This window comes from Rattus norvegicus, chromosome X, assembly GCF_021556685.1.
Source record: "Rattus norvegicus strain SHRSP/BbbUtx chromosome X, alternate assembly SHRSP_T2T, whole genome shotgun sequence".
Lineage (NCBI taxonomy): Eukaryota > Metazoa > Chordata > Mammalia > Rodentia > Muridae > Rattus > Rattus norvegicus.
Genome location: NC_141554.1, coordinates 80,504,545 through 80,529,532, shown reverse-complemented (window position 1 = coordinate 80,529,532; position 24,988 = coordinate 80,504,545). Strand labels below are relative to the sequence as shown.

Here is a 24,988-nt window from a genome sequence, read left to right as displayed (position 1 = left end):
TGTGGTCCAGACAGAAGCAGACACGACAGTCAGGTTTCCTTCCTGCCTTGCTCTTATCTGAGGGTGCAGAAGGCAGTAGGAGCATGCCTGGGGTGCAGGTGAGGCATGCCTACCCAAAACCGGCCATCAGCTCCAGTTCCCCTCTCTTCCCAACTAGCAACTTCCCACCCCCACTCGCTTCCACTGCAGAGCTCGGGCCCCCTCCCGCTCCTCCCTCAGCACCTCCCTGGCCCCGCCCACGCTCTCCCACCCAGCCTGGGACTGCGTCATAAGTAAGCCCAGACCTGAGCTCACTGCAGCCTGTGGAAGACTGGGAGAGACAGTAAGTGCTGCTCAAGTAGCGCGATCCTCTCCTCTTCCAACCTGCAGCCCAAGATACTGATTCGAGCCGCGCCTTACCGCGCTGCCCGAAGATTCACCATGGTGAAGATCGCCTTCAACACCCCCACGGCGGTGCAAAAGGAGGAGGCTCGGCAAGATGTGGAGGCACTCGTCAGCCGCACTGTCCGAGCTCAAATCCTGACTGGCAAGGTAGTTCCCACTGGGCCCACCTCTGTCTTCTGGGGTTTGGGGATGGAGAGAGAAGGGGGAGTATGCAGGTGCAGAGAACAAACTGTTGGCTGCCCTGCAGCCCTAGAGTTCCAGGCAGGCCAATTTGCATTGTTGAGTGGGTCACCTTTTACTCTGCTTCAACTCATTCCCTCTGTATCCATGCAACTCTATCGCTTAACACCACCTATCCCAGGAAGTTGTTGGAAGGAGTTTGAAGCAATTCCTGCATGTCATTTTGTTCTGAGAAATGGGTTCTGGAATTATCCAGAGACACAAGTATAGTTACAGGGGCAGAGTAGCCACACAGGGTGAACAAGGGCAAGAGAATTAACTGTTCTTTATATTTGATGTGAGTTAAGTTACATGTATCTGTGTTTTTATAGGATTGCCTTTGTGGCACTTGAGTGGAGGCAAGGAGCAGTCTGAATTCCAAACTGTATGTGTTGGGGAAAGTGTGTGTGTGTGTGTGTGTGTGTGTGTGTGTGTGTGGGCGCGCGCCTACACACGCGCGCACACACACACACACACACACACACACACACTTTTAACTAGACAGTGTTAACGGTTAGATAATGGAGCTATTAAAACATATATTGGTTTTAATTCTTGACAAAACACGTTTAAAAATGAAATTTGAGAACCTCTTCTTTTGGTTGTTATTTCTTTTGAGCTATATCCCTCATATAGACATCTGAAACAAATCCGTGTTGCAATTTAAACAATTTATTTTCCAGGCACTGGAGAAGTTTTTTCCTTCTGGGTTGTTTATCTAGTCAAATTTATATTTCCTTTAAACGCCAACCATATTTGGAGTGTCGATAAACTCTTTTTCCTCAGTATAATCTTAGTTTTAAAAAGCGATCATATTTTCTTCTACATCTGTGGAATCTGCAGTCCTGGAGCTCGATGTGCCCTAACTTGTCCTGTTGTCTTTAGAGAGTTTTCTCTTCTAGGTTCAGACTGGATATTTGAAAAGTGCTTTGAGTGACATCTGAATTCATGTAGTAAAACTTAATTATGCATACAACTTGGAATGCCAATGTGCTGCCGCAGAACTTTCATCATGGAAACATTCAATATTTAACTGTGCAATCAAACTAGCTTTTGTGTATTACATTTTAGAACTCAAAAGTAACACCCCCTTGCATTGTTGAGGTTTTAATTAAGTGACACAAGGTCACAAATATGTAGTTGTCTTCCTACTAACATTGTAAATGAACCACGGCCAGATTTGAGGGGAGGTCTAAGTAGATGCCAGTAGTTAAAAATAGCCACACAGTAATCCTTTTTTCCCCTCGCCACCAAAAACTTCATGACTTGTAGAAAGAGTCAATTAATATGTAATACTTCTGCCAATCCTGTGGTGTGATGGGGACTAAATAAAAACAAACCTTTCACTTTGATTATATTATTTCTTTGTTAGGTTTTAGAAAAGCGGCAATAGAATCTTATCCTGGTTACTTTGTCAGTAATATCTGACACATTACGTTGTGATATATGGATTAGGAGAGATCAACAGAGATTGAACACATTGGACTAATATTGGCAAGTGATATACAGTAATTTTTAAAATACACTTCAAAAAGAAATTACCTATGATAATTGGTGCATTAACTACACTGAATTCCAAAGAAGTTAAATAAAAACAAAAGAAATTCTTATTCCTAATAAACAGGGACATCCAGTGAAGCCAAGACCCTCATACTTTAGGCATGCTAAATAATAAATTTTCTGATTCATTGGAAAAGAGAAATGAAATTACAGTTCAAATTGTTCTTCTGTCTCAATAACAAGAAAATTTTCATTCCTCAGAGAATTTTAAATTAAGCTATTATGTGCCTTTTAGCAAGTCATTTCATCCTTCTACATCTAAATTTAATCATACAAATGTCTTCTAAGATCCCACCATTGTATTTCGGTAGTTTCCATTCAAAATTTAAAGTTCAGTTTTTGTAGTGCTGAATAGTTTATAGATTTTTAATGAAAATAATTAAACCATTTCAGTGCATGTTGAATATAACGGATGAAATAAGCTTCAATAAACTTTATTAAGAAAATATAAATCTCAAATTTTGACCTAAAAATATTGTTTTGAGAACAAAATTATCAAATTATTTTCTACCCTTGCTTTTTCCATATTAACAAGCATTTTTTAAAACCAAATTTAATAAAAGGTCAGTTAAATGTCCAAACATTATAGCAATTTCATGAAAAATTCCAGTGGAAGACCAACTAAAATAATTGTTTAATATCAGCTTGCATTATCAGAGCTGAGATTTCCTGCCTTCACTAATTCTATCATTGAGATAGAGTGTGGCCGAGGGGTATGTTGTGACATGCAAAGTAAAAATAGTAGGCCTTGCAGTCCCATGCCCTGTGGAGGACACAGTTAATCACTTACTTTTTGTTTTGGATATTTCTTTTTAGAATTCCTCAGCAAATTATTGATTTCACAGAATGTTTAGATTGCTGCTTCACAGACAGCCTTTGTATGTAATAAATTGTCTACATGCAAACTTAGTGTTTAATCTAAGGCTTGGAAAATAACATTACTACAGTCTTTGGATAATGGATAATACCAAGAAGCATTATTCTTACTAATAAAATTAAGAATATTAATTAATCAATTAATTTCTAAAATGAAAGGAAATAACTCTTTTTCAACCTGACAATAAAGCTTTTTGAAAACTAGCCAACAAATTGAAGGTTGCTAACATTCTTTTAAGTTAATAAACTGATTTCTAAGCAAATAGCCAAGAGTCTACTTCTATATTCTAGAAAGTCAGTGATTATAAAAATATATCTAGCCCCAATTACTTAAAGAACATACTTTCTAGAGACTTTCTAAGCAGTATTATATCATATGTATAGTCAAATACTGTTGCATCTATTAAACATGTGTTAAAGGGGTAGGCCTACATGAAAGGTTTTTGATGTTTTTAATAAAAATACAATATGTCATTATATAAGTTAATGATTATTTTTAATATAATTCTACAAGTGCATATTTTGAAATAGTGCTACATCTCTATTGAAGTTTGGAAATGCTAGAAGCAAGGCTAGGGAGGCGGAGACACTCTATATTTACATCAGAAATTGTCTTGAAGTGACATTCGATTAGAATGTCTGTGTTTATTTTTAAAATATCTTGGTTTTTAGAGGTGATAAATTGCACACAAAAGCAACTGTCTGAAAGTTTAATCTTGTTTTGTTTTCTATTTTGCTTTTTAATGAGTAGGAGCTCAGAGTCGTCCCGCAGGAGAAAGATAGCTCGTCTGGGAGATGTATGCTTACTCTCTTAGGCCTCTCGTTCATCTTGGCAGGACTGATTGTTGGTGGAGCCTGCATTTATAAGTACTTCATGCCCAAGGTAATAATTCTAATTATTAACGCGTTGAATCACTAATTGCCATGTATTTCATTATCAACCTAAAGAATTACGTGGTGGTGACTAGAAAAGTGAAGTCTTGAACGTTTTCAAACTACCGTTCCATCTCTTCTATCATTTAGGCTTCGTAATGCTAGAATGAAGGAACCTCAGATTAACACAGTAAGATGAACTGACATGAGTCTAAGAAACGATGCAAATATCATGGTGGCGAATATTAGAGTGTTTTTCTACCCCATTTTTGTCTCTTAGAGCACCATTTACCATGGTGAGATGTGCTTCTTTGACTCTGAGGATGCTGTAAATTCCATTCATGGAGGACAGCCATACTTTCTGCCTGTGACTGAGGAAGCCGATATTCGTGAGGATGACAACATCGCAATCATTGACGTGCCCGTTCCCAGTTTCTCCGACAGTGACCCTGCGGCAATTATTCACGACTTTGAGAAGGTGGGTTTCTCTTTCTTGCAGCTATTTAAGAATTGTCTCTTTCCTGCATCATTGAAAGGCAATGAATTTATTCATAAATGAACATCTTTTCAAAGCAAAGCCCTTTCACTGTGTTGTTATGGAGTAGAAAGTGGTGAATTTTCAAGCTGTTCATTCCAGTGGTACTTAGTAAATCTGCAATATTAATATCTATCTTTTCCCACCTTCCCAACAGGGAATGACTGCTTACCTGGACTTGCTTTTGGGAAACTGTTACCTGATGCCCCTCAACACTTCCATTGTGATGACTCCAAAGAATCTGGTGGAGCTTTTTGGCAAACTGGCAGTATGTATTTTAGAGATCAAATTTTTCTATAAGCATTTCCAAATAATTTTGCTTCGTTATTCTAGAAAAGTTAATGAGTTGGGCCAGACATTCCATTTCATTGAAATGTTTTTGAATGAAAAGTGTGTGCTGTGCCAAAATAGATGGAACTGAAGTATTTTATGTTAAGCAATGTAAGCCAGTCAGACAGACAAGTACTTTATGTTCTCCTTCATATGTAGTAGCTAAAAATGTTCACCTGAACACAGAACACTGATTAATAGAGGTTGAGAAGGGAAAGTGTGTAGGGGGAGGTGAATAAAGAGAGGTTGGATTTGATCAATGCATGCAGTGTGTATGTGTGCAAATAGCACACTGAACTTGAAACCCATAAATGCATGCGTATAATAAAAATAGTATAGTATACAAAACTGTTCTAAATGAATTCCATTTTTAATAATATCTATTTAAAAAACTATGAGTAGGGATTTAAATACTTTCTTTGAGAATGTATCTTTTTAATCTCCCTTCTTTTCATTTATAGAGTGGCAAGTATTTGCCTCATACTTATGTGGTTCGTGAAGACCTGGTTGCTGTGGAAGAAATTCGTGATGTTAGTAACCTTGGTATTTTTATTTACCAACTTTGCAACAACCGAAAGTCCTTCCGCCTTAGACGCAGAGACCTCCTGCTGGGTAGGCAATTTATTATTATTGGATGAGTGGAAGAGAGGAGGGGAGACGGCATGGGACTCTTAATTCTCGTGTGCAGAAAACTCAAAAGACATTTTTTTTATGCCTTCACAGGTTTCAATAAGCGTGCCATTGACAAATGCTGGAAGATCAGACACTTCCCCAATGAATTCATCGTCGAAACCAAGATCTGTCAAGAGTGAAGAGTGACAGATAAAGAGTATCCTTGGTAATAAGAAGTCAGAAACTTGCCGTCTGACTTTGATATTGAAATTGATGGGATACTCAAGCTATTTACCCATACATTTACTCCATTGCTTATACTGGAAAAGGAAAGGGGGGAGAAAACTACTAACCACTGCAAGCGATTGTGCAATTCTAGTTCAATTGACATTGCTTGCTGTTTTCAACAAATGAAATGATTATCTTTTCTCTTGAATTTATAGGGTTTAGATTTCTGAAAGCAGCATGAATGTGTCATCTTACTCTCCTGACAAAAAATCCCATTCTCTGGTGTTATTTAAAGCATGTTCTTAACAAAAATCATTTCATGCTTTAAATTGAAAAGATTTGAAATTTGTTCTTGACATTTTTGTGTGAAGCATGTCAAAGCTCTTACCGTTCTCTTGTTTTCTTCTTCATTGTGTTCAACTCTCCTGATTTCAGAAGTTACATTTTTGCATTTCTATCAGGTGCTGTGTAACGAATCTGACTGATATGTGAACAATCTTCATGAGAAAGCAATTTTTTTACTCATGTAATGATTCTTTCTCACTGATATCTGTATTGTGAAATCCACAGAACTGTACGGGTGCTGAATGCTGTAAGGAGCTCTGGTTGTATGAATTCTACAACCCTATAATAAAGTTTACCATATTCAATCACGCTTCATTTTCATCATTTGACAGATCCTTAATGGGGAAATTACTAATTTAGCTTTTGTTTACATGAATCAGTTATAAAATTATGAGCATAACTCTGCTTCCATTCCATTCCTTCATATTTATGTTTCATAGCTCTAATTTCCTCATTTTCACTTTGTATGAATTGTTATAAATATCTTATAATTTTCTTGCCATACAAATCCAACTACTTACTGAAAATTTTCAGCTCAGAGAAATTGAAAATATTTTTCTGGTTTTCCTTTAAAAAAAAAACCTACGCAGCTATATGCATCTGTAGCAGCTCACCAAAGATGCACATTGAGCAAGGTATCGAGACTTTTTGAATTAATTTAATGTGAGGTGTGTGCCAAGACAAGTATGTGGAGGTCAGAGAACAACTTTCTCAAGAGGATTCTCTCCCTCCATTTTACATATGTGCCAGAGATGGAAGTCGGGCACTTAGGTTGTCATGCTTGTTGAAACGTGTTCTTTAACCTTTGATTCTACACTGATGATTTTTAACAATGTCAAAGGCTTGACATCCTTACCCATTTACCTAGAAGGTATAAACTCTACCCCAAGTAGTACTATAGTTTCTTTTCTATTTGCTGGTGGTGAGTATTGCTTAATTTCAGTAGGCAATGTGCCTTAGTTAAATCTAGGCTTTTAAAGTATCAGCATTTTTTTAAATTAAAGCAAAAACAACTATTTAACCTCATAAATTCAGAAATATCACAAACTTTGAAAAACATAGAAAGAAAATAAAAGTTCAGTAGTTATAGAGCAACTGTAACTAATTCATTCAAGAGCTAGTTCTCAGTTGGATACAGAGTTGCATTTATAATACCAGCTACTTAAGAGGCTGAGGTAGAAGATAGCTTGAATCTCTGGGTTTAAGATCAGCACACGGTCTTGAAGAGAAAACAACAACAAAAACAAATGGTCAGCCCTGCAAACATACAAGTGACACTATACAAACCAAAAAGAATATACTTAGGGATACAGATGTATATACCTATACAGATATGCATAAAATACAGTGTAAAAAGCAGGCATGGATTTAAAGGAGAATGGGAAGGGGTACATGGGAGGGTTTGGAGAGAGAAAATTGAAGGGAAATAGGTTATAATCTCAAAAATATTTTAAAAGGTTGGGGGAAAACAGAAATAATAGTAAAAAGAACTGATTATTTTAAAGAAGGACAGGGAATGGAGAGATGGATCAACACTTAGGAGCATCGGCTCTTATTCCAGAGGACTCAGGTTTGATTCACAACACTCATATGGCAGTTCACAACTGTCTGTAACTACTGTGCAAGGGAATCCAATCCAGGAAATTCCTCCTTGTGGCCTCCACGGGCATTAGGCATACATGTAGGAAAACACCCATCCACATAAAGAAAATTTTATCTAAAAGAAATGATATGGTAAATATTTTTAAAGGATAAATCAAAGAATATACACAAAGAACTTGAGAAAGTTCAACAACCATTCCTTAAAATTTGGTTAGTAATCCTATAAACATATATAGTAAGTTATATATTATTTACATTAGAAAAAAGAAAATGCATCATTTTCAAATTTATTATGTCTAATGGTGAGTCACAAAAAGAAGGGATGGTTTTTGTATCTATTCAGTGTTGTTCTTGGCATGCTGGTCAACATAGGAATATATGACAAACATATCTTTCAGAGAGGAGAAAATTACATTTGTTACTGGATAATGACTAGACACTAGAGATTAGTAGGTTAAAAAAATCAACCTTGGGGGCTGGGGATTTAGCTCAGTGGTAGAGCGCTTACCTAGGAAGCGCAAGGCCCTGGGTTCGGTCCCCAGCTCCGAAAAAAAAGAACCAAAAAAAAAAAATCAACCTTAATACAACGATTCAGTATGATAAACACAAGATGAATGACTTCCCTTTAAACCACTAGGGACCATGTATACATAAATCCCAGCACGTAAAATAAAGCACACTGCATTCAGTAGCAACAGAGACATAAATGAAACTTCTGTTTATTTTGAAAAAAAATGAGAATGCTTAGTTAGAAAACACAAATGAAGAATTTTGTGTAACTCAAAGAAAAGACATCATTAAAAACAAATCTTCCCAATTAAATTCATTTGTTTAACCTCATTCCAACAAAGATGACAGAAGGATATAGGTTTCTGAGCCTGTCAAAAACTATTTGAAAGGTTTTCTAGAAACATAATTAATTGGAGGTAACTAAATAAGCAAAGAAAAGTAATTAAAGACAAAGATACCTTATATCAACAGCCATTAAATCAAAGCTAAACGTATAATTATGACAACTACTTTCATCAAGTTAGAAAACTTAATGCCCCCCAAAGTAATACAACCATGCAAAATAGCACATTTTGACAAAGCATTTGTAGAAAGATATCTTGTGTATCAAATTTTGTTGAAAAGGGCTAAAAGAGAAAGGAAAAGTTTTTATTGACACACTATGAAAGAGCATAACATTCATAGCTATCTACCTAGTCTTTCCAAAATTTTATAACTAATGAATTAAAGTATGTTTTATAAGAGTTTGTAAGTGGGGACAATTCTGATCCATTTGTGAGCTCTTAAGAATGTGAAACTTGAGCTGAAAGTTGAGAAATTAATATTCAATATATTATCCAGGGTCTTAACAGCAAACATATGGCACCTTCAAATTAGATAAAGGAGGACTGATAACAAAACATATAAGGCTTATGAACTGTGGATTATGGGACCAAAATTATGTAAGAGCTAGAGCATGGGAGGAATGATGTTAAATGCTACCCTCTGGACAGTGTTTAGATTTTGAACTCATGAGCTTACCACAGCTGTAGTTACCTGTGGGAAGCTAGCACAAGATCAGGTCAGTTAAAATATTCAGTATGGAGAAAGAAAAGACACTCGAGGCCCCATCCTTTACTGTGGAATTATTGGCAGTTAATGGATACTAGTGGAGGGAGTGCCACTGCTTACCTCCCACAGCAGCAATGGAAGCTAAGTATCCAGGGCAGGAACTTAATGTCACTCCAGGTTAGGACTGCAGGCATGCAGTTAGTTCCACATCATCTGAGAGCTCCAGTAGAAGCTGCAGACCTAGGGTGTGGACCTGTCCTTAAGGTAAGGTCTACCAGTATTTGAGAAGGTCCACATTTTTAGTAGATTTAGAAGCTGTGGGCTTAAGAGGTGACTCAGAGGATAAGAACACTAGCTGTTCTTCCAGAGGTCCTGAGTTCAATTCCCAGCAATCACATGGTGGTTCACAGCCATCTGTAATGGGATCCCTTTTCTGGTGTTTCTGAAGACAGCAACAGTATACTCATATACACAAAATAAATAAATAATTCTTAAAAACAAAACCCAACAAGATGAAGAAACTGTGGACCCAAGATGAGGATACAATTGGATTCTGGATTAGGCTTATAGGTACAACAGATATTTAGATGCTACAGACTAAGGCTAGGAATCAGATCTGATTTGGATAAGTTCCACAGGTATGTGGAGAGATCCACAACTCTTTCTAAAAGTTGCAGACCCAAACAAGAGGCTTCAGTAAGCACTGAACAACGCCTGGCCTTCTGAAGAAGATTCACTATAAAACATTTGTCCCTAAATGCCAGTACCACAGAAAGAAACTATATCCTAAGCCTCCACTAAACACTCCAAATTGCTGACACAGAAAAAGGACAAATTAACAAAAAAGTTCAAAAGAAAGAAAGAAAAATTTGGCTAGTGAGCTACCTCTGGGTATGGATGTACCAAGGCACAAACAGGACCATGAAAATATAAGACAACACATCTCCTCCACAATTCACTAATACCATAATAATGGTGCCTCATAAAAATTACTCTGAATAACTAGTAGATGAAGAATTTAAAACAATGTTTTTTAAATATTTTAAAAGAGTTCCAAGAAGATATGACTAGACTCCAAGAGAACAAACTCAAGGAGATGAATGGAATGATTAATCCCAGCTATACATTGAGAACTACTGAAGAAAGTCCAAATGAAAATTTTGGTAGGAATGAAAAAAATCAACAAGCTAAAAAAAAATCTTAGTGAAATGTCTCAACAATTGAATGAATCACTTAGAAAACAGAGATGTGGGAATGGAAAACAAAGTAGAGTCACTGGATCATTTAGTAAAGGTCAATGAGAAAATGTAAAAATGTATATGTGAAGGCAATGGGAGGGAGCTCTGGGAGGCCAAGAAAAGAACTAACCTAGGATTAGGAGCAAGGAAGGAGAAGAACGCCACAGTAAAGACACGTAAAGCATAATTTCAATAAAAACATAGAAGAAAATTCCCTAAACATAGACAAGGGAATAAACTCCCCATGACATATTCTGGTTAAAATACTTAGAACACAAAAGTGGGCTAGAGAGATGGCTCAGTGGTTAAGAGCACTGATTGCTCTTTCAAAGGACCCAGATTCAATTCCCAGCAACCACACTGCAGTTCACAACTGTCTGTAACTCCAAGATCTGATACCCTCACCAAGACATACATGTATGCCAAACACCAATGTACATAAAATAAAAAAGGCACTTAATACAAAAATGAAAGGGTATTAAAGCATGCAAAAACTCAAATCACTAACAAAGGCAGGCCCATGAGAATAATGCCTGATTACTCAATGGAACTTGGAAAGGTGTACTACAAGTTCAGAAAGACCACATTATAAAATTGGGCAAAGAAATATTTCACGATAAAAAATAGAATAAAAAATTTATGACCTTTAAGTGAGGTGTGCAGAGGCTACGTGAAAGAGCACTTTAGTCTGAAGACAGGGATAAATATGTCCAAGAGGTCACAGGGAATAAAAAGCAATGCCAGAATAGTTCATCAAAAGATGTCTAAGAAAACACCAAAATTAGTAATAAATATCCATCATTCAAAACTAATTTAGTACTAATAATGGTATAAATTTCCACAATAGAGAGACAGAGACCAAAAGACTGGATTACAAAGCAAGTTTTAGCTATTTGTTGCTTCTAAGAAATGTAGTACAGGGCTGGAGAAATAGCTTGATTGTTAAGATCACTTACTCTTTTTGCAGAGGACCTGTATTTGGTTCCCAGCACACCCATAGTAGCTTTAAAATGTCTGTAATTCCAGTTCCAAGAGATTAAGTGCTCTATTCTAACCCCTGAGTGCTCCTTCATGCATGTGGTGCACAAAAACACACACACACACAGACACACACACACACACACACACACACACGTCTTTAAAAAACACACTTCACGATCAAACATAGGGACCACCTTAAGGTGCAAGCATCAAAAAATATTCTAGTAAGTGGAATCAAGAAACCAGGAGTCATATGCATAGTTATTGTAATACTGGACAAAATAAATTTTAAAGAAAAAAACTAGCCAGAATAAATAATAAGGGTCACTTCATTGACCAAGCCAACTCAGTCCAATAGGGTCTCAAGGGAGTGAGTGAGGATTGAAAAGAAAAAGGCAATTATACAACATTATAACATGACTCCAGTCAGTGCTGAGGCTGAAGTGGGTTTATTTATTCCCAGTCAGCTCTTATACCATTCTAGGTACTTGCAGTGAATGGGTTAGTTCTTAGATCAAAGGCAAAGAGATCAAACAAGGCAATAAGCTAAGCCCTCTGGTCACTGTTTCTAGGGGCTTGTCAGGATGACTAAGATAAAAGGAATGTCACACTGTCCTAGGCTGAGTTTACCTTGAGCTTTGTATTAGCCCAAATGTGACTATTCTTATCTGAGCCTACTTCCTTGAGCCCAGTGACAAGTACGTGCCAAATTTCTATAAGCAGCACCAAAAGCTCTCCACACTTCATACTCATTAAAGGAAAGATATACCAAATGTATATTGGAATTTTGAATATACATGTGCCAAACATTACTTTGACTACATAGGAGCTCTCTGTATAGTGGGTGATATAAACCTTAGGGTTTTTGTCATTTCTGGTTTAACTAATCTCAGCATGAATTCCTGCCACACAGTAGTACTGTTTTTCTTACCCCTAGGGAAGACTGTCTACTGAAAGTACTATGCTGGTAGAGTATGATTAAGAGTAAGAAAGGTAAAAGTAAATTGTTCCTAACTGTAGAGATACAGTGGACTAGTGAGCAAACAATTCTTTAAGTCAACTATAATTAAATAAAGGTGTACAAGTACAGCAGCAGTAGGCAGTGGCCGTCTTGGCTATAGGACCTCACTGCCTCCACGCCTATATTTATAGTTTGAAGTCCTGTAACAGCATCCATTTAACTGATTTCTTTTCTATAACAAAGAAAGAGATATTCTGAGGACATTTTGACTGATATATGTATCTTGTCTGTAACTGGTTCTCCACCAAAGCAGTGTCAGCAGTCCACAGTTTTCCAGCAAGCAGCCACTCCAGCGAGAATCCAGATGGGATTCTCTCATAGCCAAGTGATCCAGGAGGCAAATTTCCATGGGAGCTTGGCTTACGATATATCTACCAAAGCTGTTAGTGAAAAGATTTTGTCCTGGGATACCCCAATCCCAGCTTTTTATAATTGCTTCAAGGATTTGTCAGAGTAGTTGCACCTTTTGAGTTTCACCTAAACCCCATGAAGCACTAAATCTCTGATATAATGTCTGATGAGAGATAATAAGGTTTATGCAATAAAAGAGAATTCCCATTTGGCTCAGAATATCTCATCCCCAGAAATTTACTGGCATATTGGGGAGAATACATGGCCTAAAAGACATGGCTGACCTTTGGCACTGCACCAGCTGATTATGGTAGAACTCTGTAGTGGTGCCAGTGCCTCATCAACTCCCTGCAAATTAGCAGCAGCTGGCTGAAGTGGCCATGGTGGGACCAGTATCATTCTGAAATCATCGAGCCTAGGAAAAGCTCTACCATTTAAATACAGATATACAGATACACTGTAGTTTTGGATGATTCTCCATAACTGTTTGTACCCAATAAACATACTTTGAGTATCAAAAACCTCTGTCCATGGAACTGAGTCATGAGCAATTTGCTTATTTAACATTGGGGATGATCTATTTTTAATTCAGTTGTAATGTCAAAACAAGTCTGGTTAGCTGACCCAGAACTTTAATTTCCTCCTGTATAACCATCAGCGATTACCTCCTGGTGAATCTTTAGTCCCCTTAGGGTCTGACTGCTTCATAAAGTAAGTCCCACTGTGCCTGGCAGCAGGGGGCCCTGGTGGGAATGGCTTGTATCTCCAATGTACTTCAGGTGGCAGAACTGAGGTCCCATCATCTGCTGCCTGAGGTTGCCCAATTTTGTTAACTGATGTCGCCTTTTGGTGACTGAGGATCACCTGTCTACCAATTTGGTTTATGGGGCTCATTAGAGATATATAGGCCCTATTGCTTGCTGCAACCTGGCTTGGATGAGCTGCTTCCCCACTCTCAAAGAGGTTGCCCATGAATATCCTTTTGTGAGCGGTAGTTCTTAGTCCAATAGATTCGTCACTGAAGACACAGACATAATACCATGGCTGTGCATATTATCTAGTGGATACAAAGGCCCAGCTTATTTTTTTCATTTGAAATTCCTGTGATGGCAATCACTCTGTTAAATGTCCAGGTTTTCCACATGCATAACAGGCACCACCTATTCTCTCAGGGCACACACACCTTCCTTAAGGCAGCTGTGAGAGCTGCACCTTTTCAGGGGTTAGGACCTATATTGGCACACAATCTAATCATCTCTTCTAAATTTAAGTTCCTGCAAGAAACCCTAAGAGACTCCTTTAAAGAAATATTAGCATTTTCAAAAGTCAATTACTTTTATAAGTATTTTTCCTGCTTTTGCATTAGCTCATAGACACTTTGTAACTTTTAAGAGCTGAACCACAAAGTCTGGGTAAGACTCTTCTAAGCCCAGGAGAATCTCAGGCAATGACAAGGTTTTTGTCTCTTCTGTGGGCAACGGTCTCCGTGCCCTTACCAAAGCTATGTTAATTTGTTGGTAGACTCTCAAAGGATAATATAATTGGCTTCCTGATCCTTCATGAAGCCCTAAGAGCAAGTCTGCAGTTATAGCAATTCCATGGCCTAAATTATGCTGGAACAGGTCTTGATATAATTGTATAGATCCTGTTTTGAATAACAGGTAATCTCCAGGGTTTATGTGAGGTTTTGCCATGAATAACTAATCAGAGGGAAGACAGGCATTGTTACTGAAAACAAGTATAAGAACGAGTTCTTGGGTATGTGGAACCGTAGACCCATATGTCATACAGGTTTGTTTGATCTCCTTTAAAGATCTGGAAGCACAGCATCACTACAGCACAGCATTTACCCTGGGTTATTTGGGTCCAGTTGCTCAAATACAGAAAAGCAGTCAAAATTATCAGTGTGTTAACCCCAAATCACTCACCCTGAATAAGGCATTTGAATCTTTTGGTGGCCCGGAATCAAGGCACCGTCTCGCCATGGTTGGATGGCCTCCTCTTTGTAATCAGTCTCCTATGTATCAGCCTCTGAGGCATCAGACACATCAGGACAGGCCTGACCCTTAAATCCAATGTGTCCGTCTAATCGTGAGGGTCCTGGGGATGCTAAGTCTGTGGCTCCCCTATCATTATCTATGCCTGTTTGTCAGGGGGAAAGAGATTGCTCTTCCTAATCTGAAGAACAAAACCTATGAAGCAGGACCCTTCCAGGTTATCATCTACGGAATGATGTGTAAAATTCCATAAACTGAAGTGAAGATGGGAATATATTCAGGTCCTTCAGCCCTGTATGTATCCCTTCACCTTTCTCCGTATCATCTCCTAAGTGGTCAAACTTACCGTTTCTTCTTCAGTAAACCAAAACTAAGTCTCTTGAACATAATATAAGAATTGGTGCAGCTGTACTATTTGTACCCTGCTTCAGCGATTTCTCAAAATTTCTCTCAAAGTACTGACCTATAATTTTCAATCCCTAGATTCTACTTGTTAATAATTTCTTTATACTAGATGAATTGAAATATAATCCATTTATTCACTTCCCCCATTTATTTATTCCTTTATCCTTCTTTGTTTCGCTACTTTTGTTTCTTCTTTTCCCATAGTTTTTCTATCTTCTTGTTTTGTCTTTTACCTTCTCTGGGGAGCGTCCCCTTGTCTGACATAGATGTTCCCAACAGCCAGTATCTATATTCTTGTCTCTGGTGAGAAGCTACTTGCCACATCTATCATGACTCCAGATGACTAGGGCTACAAGAAAATAAGAAACACACACACACACACACACACACACACACACACACACACACACACACACGCACAGCTGGGATTTTTATTCAGTTGCGCTCTGGGATAAAGAAACCTCAGTGCTGTGGGAAACCAGCTTGTTTATTATAGACAGTTGAACTAGGATGCAAGGTTAGTGCCTACAGCTTAACAAGGAGGCAGGGTTTATTGTATACAACCCTATCTGGGAAACAGATTTAGCTAATCTTAGTAGGTGCACTCTCTGAGGGGGAACAGACTTCAGGCTGCAAACTTCTGGGAATCTGGGAAAGCTATGGTAGACATTTGATTCACAGACTATCAATATCTGCACGTGGACCAGAGGAAGGCTTTGTTAGCCCTCTGAGGCACATTCCAGGGAGAAGGCTTTGCGTTTTTCCCATGGGTCTGAGACCAGGGTCTTTAATAGAGCTGGTTCATGTCAATAACACATTCACTCAGGGCTTTCTCTACTCCCCCAAACCCTACAAAGTAGATTATTTCATGGAAAAAGAAAGCAAGACATGGGGTTGAGATTGGATGAGAGGTCTTGAGAAAGTTAGACTGGGAAAATGGGTGTTAATATGATCACATACATTGTGTACATGTATACAATTTTCAAATAAATGAAAACAAGTTTAATATTATTTTAAATGAACTTTAATGAAGTTCACTAAAAAGAGGAGAAATACTGTAAGCTAAAACCCCTAGTTTTGAAAATTCAAGACTATTCTGAGAACATAGAAAGACTAGGGAAGAACTGTCCCTGACAGAAGCTGTTGCTTTTAGTAATGGATACACTGAATTTAGCCTTTAATCTTCTGCTGCAGTCATGCATTGGCTGAACTCAACTAAAGCCAGATGGAAAACAGATCACATTGATACAGTGTCCAAAAGTCAACCTTGAATACAAGCAGAATAGGTGAAACTCTGGAAATTAAGTTAAATAACAGCTACCACAACAAAGACTTTTTCCTCTTAACTTCTTGTCTTTCTTTCTTTCTTTCTTTCTTTCTTTCTTTCTTTCTTTCTTTCTTTCTTTCTTTCTTCCTTCCTTCCTTCCTTCCTTTCTTCCTTCCTTCCCTTCTTTCCTATCTCTTTCTTTCTTCTTCTCTTTCCTTTTATTCCCTCCCTCAGCCAACTCTGTTTAAATTTCATTGTTAACACAACTTAGAGTCACCTGGGGCTAGAAAGCCTAAATAAAAGAATGGCCTTAAACAGATTGGTTTTCAAGCATGCCTGTGGGGTATTTTTTCATTGCTATTTGATGTAGGAGGGACCAATCTACTGTGTGTGCAACATATCTCTAGGCTGCTGGGCCTGGTCTATATAAGGACACTGTTTGGGACCTGAACCATGAGGATAGAGAAAAAGCCAGCAAACGACCTTCCTCCCTGGTTTCTGCTTCAACTCCCATTCAAGTTTTCTCAGTGATGGACTATTATCTGAAAATGTAAGTGGAGGAAGATACATCCTTTAATACCCATTTTTTGGTGATGGTGTTTATCAAAACTTGTGATCTTCCTTGCTCAAATCAAATTCATGAATACTGTCATACACCTCCCTGCACAGCTAATGTCTACTTCTATTACACATCAAAACAAAATATTCATATCACAACTACAGGAAACACACAGATTTCTATTGTCTAAAATGTCACTGCAGAATACTCCAGTAACTAAAATGTCAGCTCTTTTCATTGCTCCTCATATAAGGCAACAAATAAGGAGAAGAGATGTTGAGAATTAGTTCTAATGCTTTGTCTTATTTTGGCTCCCAAAAGGTTGTGCTTCTAGATTTGAGGGTCTCTGCTCCCAGCTGGCTTCCACGTAAGAATTGCTGTACAGCCGTTGGCTGTGCAGGGAGAGAGGGCAGGACTTGTAGACTGTTTGGGCAAAGCCCTAGAGAGGGAAGAGGAGAGAATTGCCATGATGGGAAAGGAGAAGGATGAAAAGTAAAGGTCCACCTACATGTAAGAATCCAGGAAAATGGTCCTAGAGGCCACTTCCCCAGTTGGCTCTGGGGTATCAGAGATGAAATGTTGATTTAGCAAATTGGAAATTTAGGAAAGTTAGAGGGGAGAATGTATACTAACATGCTACCTGCAAGGCAGATGAGAAATGCCCAGCCATTGAGTTAGTCAAGGTAAATCAAAATTAGCTGGTGTGTGTGTGTGTGTGTGTTTGTGTGTGTGTGTGTGTGTGTGTGTGTGTGTGTGTGTGTGTGTCTCATTTGTGAATCCAGAGAGCTCTTGGACAGGTATATTGTAAGCACAACCCACCAGGAGCCAAAGCAGTTTAACTAACTCACAGCTACAGGTAGCATGCAATGTGCCAGGCAAAAACTCACTATTAAAAAATACTTAAGAGGGGTTGGGGATTTAGCTCAGCGGTAGAGCACTTGCCTAGGAAGCGCAAGGCCCTGTGTTCGGTCCCCAGCTCCGAAAAAAAGAACCAAAAAAAAAAAAAAATACTTACGAGATACTTGAATGGAATACACAAATGCCATGATATACAATTAGGAGGAGGGGAGAATCGACTTCTTAGCAGGTTAGAGATTTTTCCCAAGCCACATGGGAATTTCTCCCCATAGTTTGGTACTATACAAAGAGCATGAGCTCAGAGATGCTGGGCAACCCTGTTATGCAAAAAGACAGGCTGGCTGCTCAGAGAAAGGTAGAGACAGGCAAGCAATAGAAGCTGCCTGTCTCCCACAACTAAATAAATAAAGGATAGAGATAATTAAAATGCCATTTAATTGTTTTTAAGGATAGAATGGAGTATAATGGTAATTGTTTAATTGTTTTTAAATATACATGGACATAGGCTTATACAGCAAGGACAAGGGATTTTAATTAAAGTTAAATACTTAGATGAATAAATATTTTGAGGCTTTTGATCTTAAATTATAGGTCAAAGAGCAAGGGGTAAGTAGAATAAACTTAGACAGATAGTAAAAGCTTATGTTAATTCAAGTTATATAAAGAAAAGGATATATATGTACATATATATATATATCCACAAAATATTAATCTCTGTAGAAGGGAGGATTTAAATATACTTAGATGAATAAATAATTGAAGCTTTTGGTCTTCAGTTATAGGTCGAAAAGCAGGGGTCAAGAAGCCTAACCTATCTCAGACAGTAGAAACTTAGGCCTTGATCTCACTGTTATAAATTTATTGTGTAAAAGAAAGAAAGAAAGAAAGAAACAAACAAACAAACAACTAGGAGATAGTGAAGTACTATCTCAGTAGATAATATTTGTTGAGATTCTTTTAATTGCTTCAAGTTCTTTTGATTATGAGAATGAAGAGGATTGTAAATTTGGTGGTATTTATGATATTGAAATTCCACTGGGAGAGAGGTCAAACTATATCTTTAATGATTTCTGGTTACTAGGCCAAAGACATGCTCTTTTAGGAGAAAGGCTCTTTATTTGTGTTGACAGGAAAAGAGAAAATGCTTTGGACCCCTTCCAGAGTGATATGGATCCGATACAATATAGGAAGATCCCCCTGAAGTTCTTGGCTACAGACACAAAAGAAAAAAATCAAGAGGACCAAACATTAAAGTTAATTTGGTCTGGTAATTCCTTTTCATATGAACAGCCCAATAACTGGTTTAGACATGGAAATGTGTCTAGTTAAAATTTCAACTAAATTTAGACAATAAATTTTGTTGGTTATGGAATTCTTAAGATTCATCATGCCGTTCTTCATATGGCATGAATGAAGATTTATTACAATTGGTTTTTGATCAAATTAAATCATAAAAAGATAGTTGCCTTTCACCTGTTCAAACAAGGAACAAAATTTATTCTTAACTGATCTGTGCACATTGATATTGTACAATCCATATGGATATCTCAATAGTACTACAATTTTGATTGTGAGATTCATATGTTACAGATTGTACAACTTGGCCAAGATTCATCCTTGTGATGCTGGAACGACCTACTCTAATAATTTTATTCTTACATAGGCATTGTGCCTATGCAACTCATTTAAGAATTGAAAAATATAAGGCTAAGACCCAGTCCTTCTAATAACCACTATTACAAACTGTTTAGAATGATTAAGTAACTCAAGTTAAGGGCCAGGTAATAAACCCATGGTTCTATTAGATTTTTATCTAATTATCTTAAGGTACTTTCTACGATAATAAAATAGAAATAGCTAAGAGTAGTCAAGGTTCAACAGTTCAGATATAATTTATATAAATAGTCTTAAAAACATCAGAAATCCACAGAATATAACATTTAATATTAATTCATTATTAAATATCACTTGACTAGAGACATGTCTGCTCCTGACAATATTGCCATTCTTGGTTCAAAAAAGAAACTGAGCATCAAAACCTCCATATGGAGTTGTTCCAGTTATGACAAAATAGCCACTGGACAAAAATTACTCTATCTACAGACAAAACATACTGTCTATGATGGTTTGTAAATGCTTGGGCCAAAGAGTGGCACTATTAGGCGGTATGGCCTTGTTGGAGTAGTTATGTCACTGTGGTGTGGCTTTAATACCCTAGCCCTAGCTGCCTGGAAGGGAATATTCTGCTAGGAGACTTCAGATGAAGACATAGAACTCTCAGCTCTGCCTGTACCATGCCTGCCTGGATGCTGCCATGTTCTTGCTTTGACAATAGTGGACTGAACCTGTAAGCCAGCCCCAAATAAATACTGTCCTTATAAGAGTTGCCTTAGTCATGGTGTCTGTTCACAGCAGTAAAACCCCAACTAAGACACTGTCCAAGAAAGGAAGGGCATACAATGCAGGACATTTGAAAGTTTAGCTCTGCCAAGACAGAGTGAACAAGTTCTTCATAATTCCTGCTTCAAGGTCTGTCAGATGGCTGTGTGTCAGAAGGCTGAAGACAGATGCTCCAGTGTTTTGAGAAATGGGGAACTCTCCAGGAAGTCAGCTGTCTCTGCAAATTTGGTTACATTTTGGGAGCTTTGTTGTTGTGCTTCCTGTATATTCAGGTAATATTTAATTTATTCTCAAATTTTTGATGGGGTTGAAGACTAATTATAGTATCATAATCAAACTTTAATTGTTTAGCATTAAGGAAGATGATATAGAAAGAATAATTTCCAGATGATAATACAAGTTAAAGTCAGAATATTATTCAAATATAGAATTATAAACTTTAAGGATAGAGTACTTGATCTAATTAACAAATATGATGGACTGAATGTTAATTATATATCATATTTTGTAATTTATACAATTGTTATGATTATGCTCAATTTGTATCTGAGAGAAGAGACTTTTTTTTATTTGGACAAAAAAGGGGAGGTACTGGTAATTGGTTCTAATGCTTTGTCTTATTTTAGCTCCCAAAAACCTGTGCTTTTGGTCCCTGGCCCACCTGGCTTCTACTGATAATAAAGAATTGCCATACAGCCAATAGCTGGGCAGGGAGACCAGGTAGGACTTTTAGATTGTGTAGTCAAGAGACCTAGAGAGAGGAGAGAAGAGAGAGTCACCATGACATGGAAGGAGAAAGATGAAACAAAGACCTAATCAGAAAAGGAATAAAATGGTGGGTATTCTCAGGGAAGACCTCTCCCCCCATCAAGCTAAGATTCCAACTTATTGAAAGAAAAGGCCTAGAACAGTTTATGCTCTGGAAAACGTCAACAATCAAAGCTCCTACAAATGTGACTCAACAATGTCAGTGTTCACCTCATCTGTAGTCAAACAACGTGGTGGCATCCACGTGGTTCTGGGTTAGGGTCATGACAGATACGGGAATAAAGATATTGTCAATTTTCTGCCACAGTTAAAGAGGGTCTCTAAGGTCAGGCATGAGGCAGGGGCATCCTTGAGAAGCTCTTTTGCGAAGCTGTTCAAAGTCAAGCCTGATTGCACTGGAGACTCCATGATGTTGGAGGTGCCAGAGCTGTGGGGTGTCGGGCACAGAGAGATGCATGTAGGAAGTGGATCTGTGCTATGAGAGAGAAGTGTGTTGTCACCAGCAAAACTGCAATAATATTACCATCCAAACCCTCTGACATCAGTCCTTGAGTTACAGGATGTGCAGATTGCCATGCTGGTTACAGTCTTGATTTGGTCCAATATTTCCTCACTCTGCCCTGATTCCTCCATTTTGGAATGGAAATATATACTTTCTGCCACGGTATGGTGGAAGTGTGTAATTTGCTTTCTGACTTTATAGCAGGTTGCACTTAAAAGATTGCCTTGACTCTTAGAGAGACTGTTGAGAACGGGGGAAACCTTGGGAGTTAGACTAAATATATTTTTGCATTATGATAGGACAAAAAGCCTGGGGGGATCCAGGGAGTGGCATATTTTGGTTTGAATAGACTAGACCCCATAAGCTCTTATGCTTAAAAAATTAGTCCATAGTTGGTGGAATTGGAAGGATTAGAAAAAGGTGTGATTTTACTGAAGGAGGTATGTTAGTGGGAGAAGTCGTCAAGATTTTTTTAAATTAATATTTATTTATGTCCCAAATCCTGTCCCCTCTTGGTCTCCTCCTTGAAGAGTCTATCCCTCCAGTCCCGCCACCTTCTTTTTTGAGAGGGTGGGTGCTGGGTGCGGGGCTCTGACGCTGGGGTGTGGGTTGGGGGTCTCTCTACTGGGATCTCTGGCCTGGCTAGGTGTTCGGGTTCAGGTGAGGGGGGAGAGAACTCAGGCAAGGAGGGGGAACAGCTTTTGCTACCCTCACTGCTAGTTCTGCTCCTTTCTGCCTCTGCCAATTTGGTTGCTTGGGCTGGGGCTGAGTAAGCAGGAAACTGACTAGCTGGTGGCAAAGGGTGCAGGGGAGCTTCTGGCAGCGATTTTAGGAGAGCAGATCTCTTCTTCAAATGGAGGTGTTAGAGCTCTTATGACAGAAACCCTCGGGCAGTGGAGTATTTCCTGCACACTTTTAATCCTGAACATGATTCTTAAATACAGATTTTAGATCGGTCAGTGTCTGACAGCAGGTACTTCCTATTGCTTTGGTCTAAGAGCTCGGGAAGACCTCATCTACATATTTGGGGGTGTTGTCTTGTTTCTATGTCTGATCTGTCTTGAGCCTATGTAGCCTGTGGTTACATCCTCCCCTGTGGAGGAGCGGCTTGTGGTGTTGCTCTAGTGTCTGGTCTGTCTCAAACCTCTCTAAAGGGTTCTGTGGATGGGGGGGGGGCTGCAGCTAGTGGGGCCTTGATGTCCTGGGAGACTGGGAGTGCATCTGCTGTCCCTTTTAAGGTTTCCGGGAATTTGGCCTATCTTTCACAGTCTGCCACCCCACAGATTGGGCCCCCCTGGGTAACTCCCCCCCTCTGCCCCCCACGCTAACTATGGTATCGGTTTCTGACAAGGCTGCCTTGTCTAGCCTCAGTGGGACAGGGTATGCCTAATCTTTCAGAGGCTCTGGGATTTCTAAAGACCCAGTGCTCTCTTTTCACTTCATGGTCATAGATCAAGCTGTTCTTTTGGTCTCCTATCAAAGACTCTAACATTCTGAAACCACACGTTAAATTACACACTCCTTTTTATAAGTTACCTTGGATATGGTACTTTAGCACGGTGATAGGAAAGTGACTAACACATTTGCTATCACAAATAAGCGAAGTCTCACAAGGCCCTACCTCTAGATGAAGAGCTATAGGCAAGGAATGGTTACAAAAGAAGGAATATTACTCCTTTTTTATGAGCTCCCAAATACCAAGTGGTCAGCCCTAAAGACATATACATATGAAAAACCCTAAATGTACTAAGCACATTGTATGTATGTATGTATATATGTATGTATGTATGTATGTATGTATGTATGTATGTATATCTACAGATATTACATATATCTATAACAAAAATAATTAAATGATATGGGTTCATGAGTTTGAGATGGAGTTGGGGACAGATGAGAAGAAAGTTAGATGAGGAAAGGTAAGGGGAAACATACAAAATATAAAACGTGCATACAAAATGGAAAATACACAAATATAAAATGAAAATAGAAAGAAAAGTTCTGAAAGTTTTTCAAATTTTGAGAAGCAAATGAGTAGCAAGTCTCGTGAAGATCAAAGAACTTCAAACAACTTCATCATCATGGACTCTTCAACAGGCATTAGTATATAATCACTGTTTTTGAAAACTCAAAGACAGAATTTGAATGTTATAAGGGAAAAATCTATTTATCACAAACAAAAGTGCTTCAATAAGTCTATGTGGATGTCTTAGCAGAAGCTTGAAGCTTTGCAGACTAGGAAGAAAAGGAACATATATTCCAATTGGTATGGAAATAAACAAATGAAAAAAATGTCCTAGTTAAGAAACTATACCAAGCAAAAAATCTCCTTCAGAAATACCATATAAGAATTTTCCCAAGAAAAAGCTGAGTGAACTTATAACTATGACCTCACTAAAATGAAAGAAAAATGAACGTGAATTCTTTAAGGTGAAACAGCATGCATCATAAAAATACACAAAGTTAAAAAGCCTACCTGTAAAGGCACAAGATAGCCAAATACAGAATACACCTATTGAGTAATTGAGTAATTGAGAATACTATTGAGTAAATTGCTTTTAACTTTAGTTTAAAATTGAAAAAGAGAAATATTAAAAATAAGCAGTTATAGCACATTATTAATGGCTATATAATAAATAGATGCTATCATAATATAAATAACACAAATCATTGGTAGTATGGAGAAAATTACAATATTTTTGTGTGTGATCCATTTATATTGTTTGTAGCTTAAAATTTACAATCATATTTATAGGATATTTTACGTAAGACTCATGAGATTCATAAAAGTTTATAGAGAACTTAAGAAACAAAAGGAAAATCAAAAGAAAATAACCCTCTTAAAAATTCACAAAGGAAGACAATCATTGAGGTTGGAGTGGGTGGATAGGAATGGGAGCATCCTCATAGAAATGGGGGGGAGTATGGGAGAGGGGAAAAAGGGGATAACAGTTGAAATGTAAATACATAACATATCCTAAAAATTTTAATAATACAAAACGAAAAAAACACATTTTTTTCAGTTAAAAGATAGATAGTAGTTGAATGACTTGACAAACCTGTATATGTTATACCTACCTACAGAAGACAACTCATATTGCTTTTGAAGATTATACATGGACTCCAAGTGAATAGATGGTCTGAGATATTGCATGTAAATGGTAAGCAAAACAGAGCAGGGGTGACTAAACTGGGGTTGAACAAAACAGACATTTAGTTTCCAGCAATCACAGGAATCCAAGAGAGTCATTATGTAAAAAGAAAGGGATAAATTCATGAAGACAGTAAAATAATTTGTGTCTGACTGTCCTGCTTGGGATTTGTGGTTATTTTGTCAACTTGCCACAAGCTAGAGTTATCTGGAAAGAGCTACCTAGTTTAAGAAAATGCTTTCATCCTGATTGCCTATAAGCAAGTCAGAAGGCATTTTCCAGATTGTTGATTGATGTGGGAAGGCCCAGTCTACTGTACAATCCACTCCTGTGCAGATGGTCCTGACTGGTAAAAAGAAGCCAGC

The 24,988-nt window shown here is 38.0% G+C and overlaps 1 protein-coding gene across 1 annotated transcript; it reads left to right on the top strand.

Annotated features, from left to right (window-relative positions):
• The first annotated feature begins 316 nt into the window (after nucleotides 1–316).
• Itm2a (integral membrane protein 2A) lies at nucleotides 317–6,267 on the top strand. Its single transcript, NM_001025712.1, is given in 6 exon segments — nucleotides 317–531; nucleotides 3,791–3,922; nucleotides 4,193–4,390; nucleotides 4,605–4,715; nucleotides 5,239–5,389; nucleotides 5,501–6,267. Coding segments are annotated over 6 exon segments (792 nt in total). The 5' UTR covers nucleotides 317–420; the 3' UTR covers nucleotides 5,590–6,267.
• Nucleotides 6,268–24,988: the final 18,721 nt, after the last annotated feature.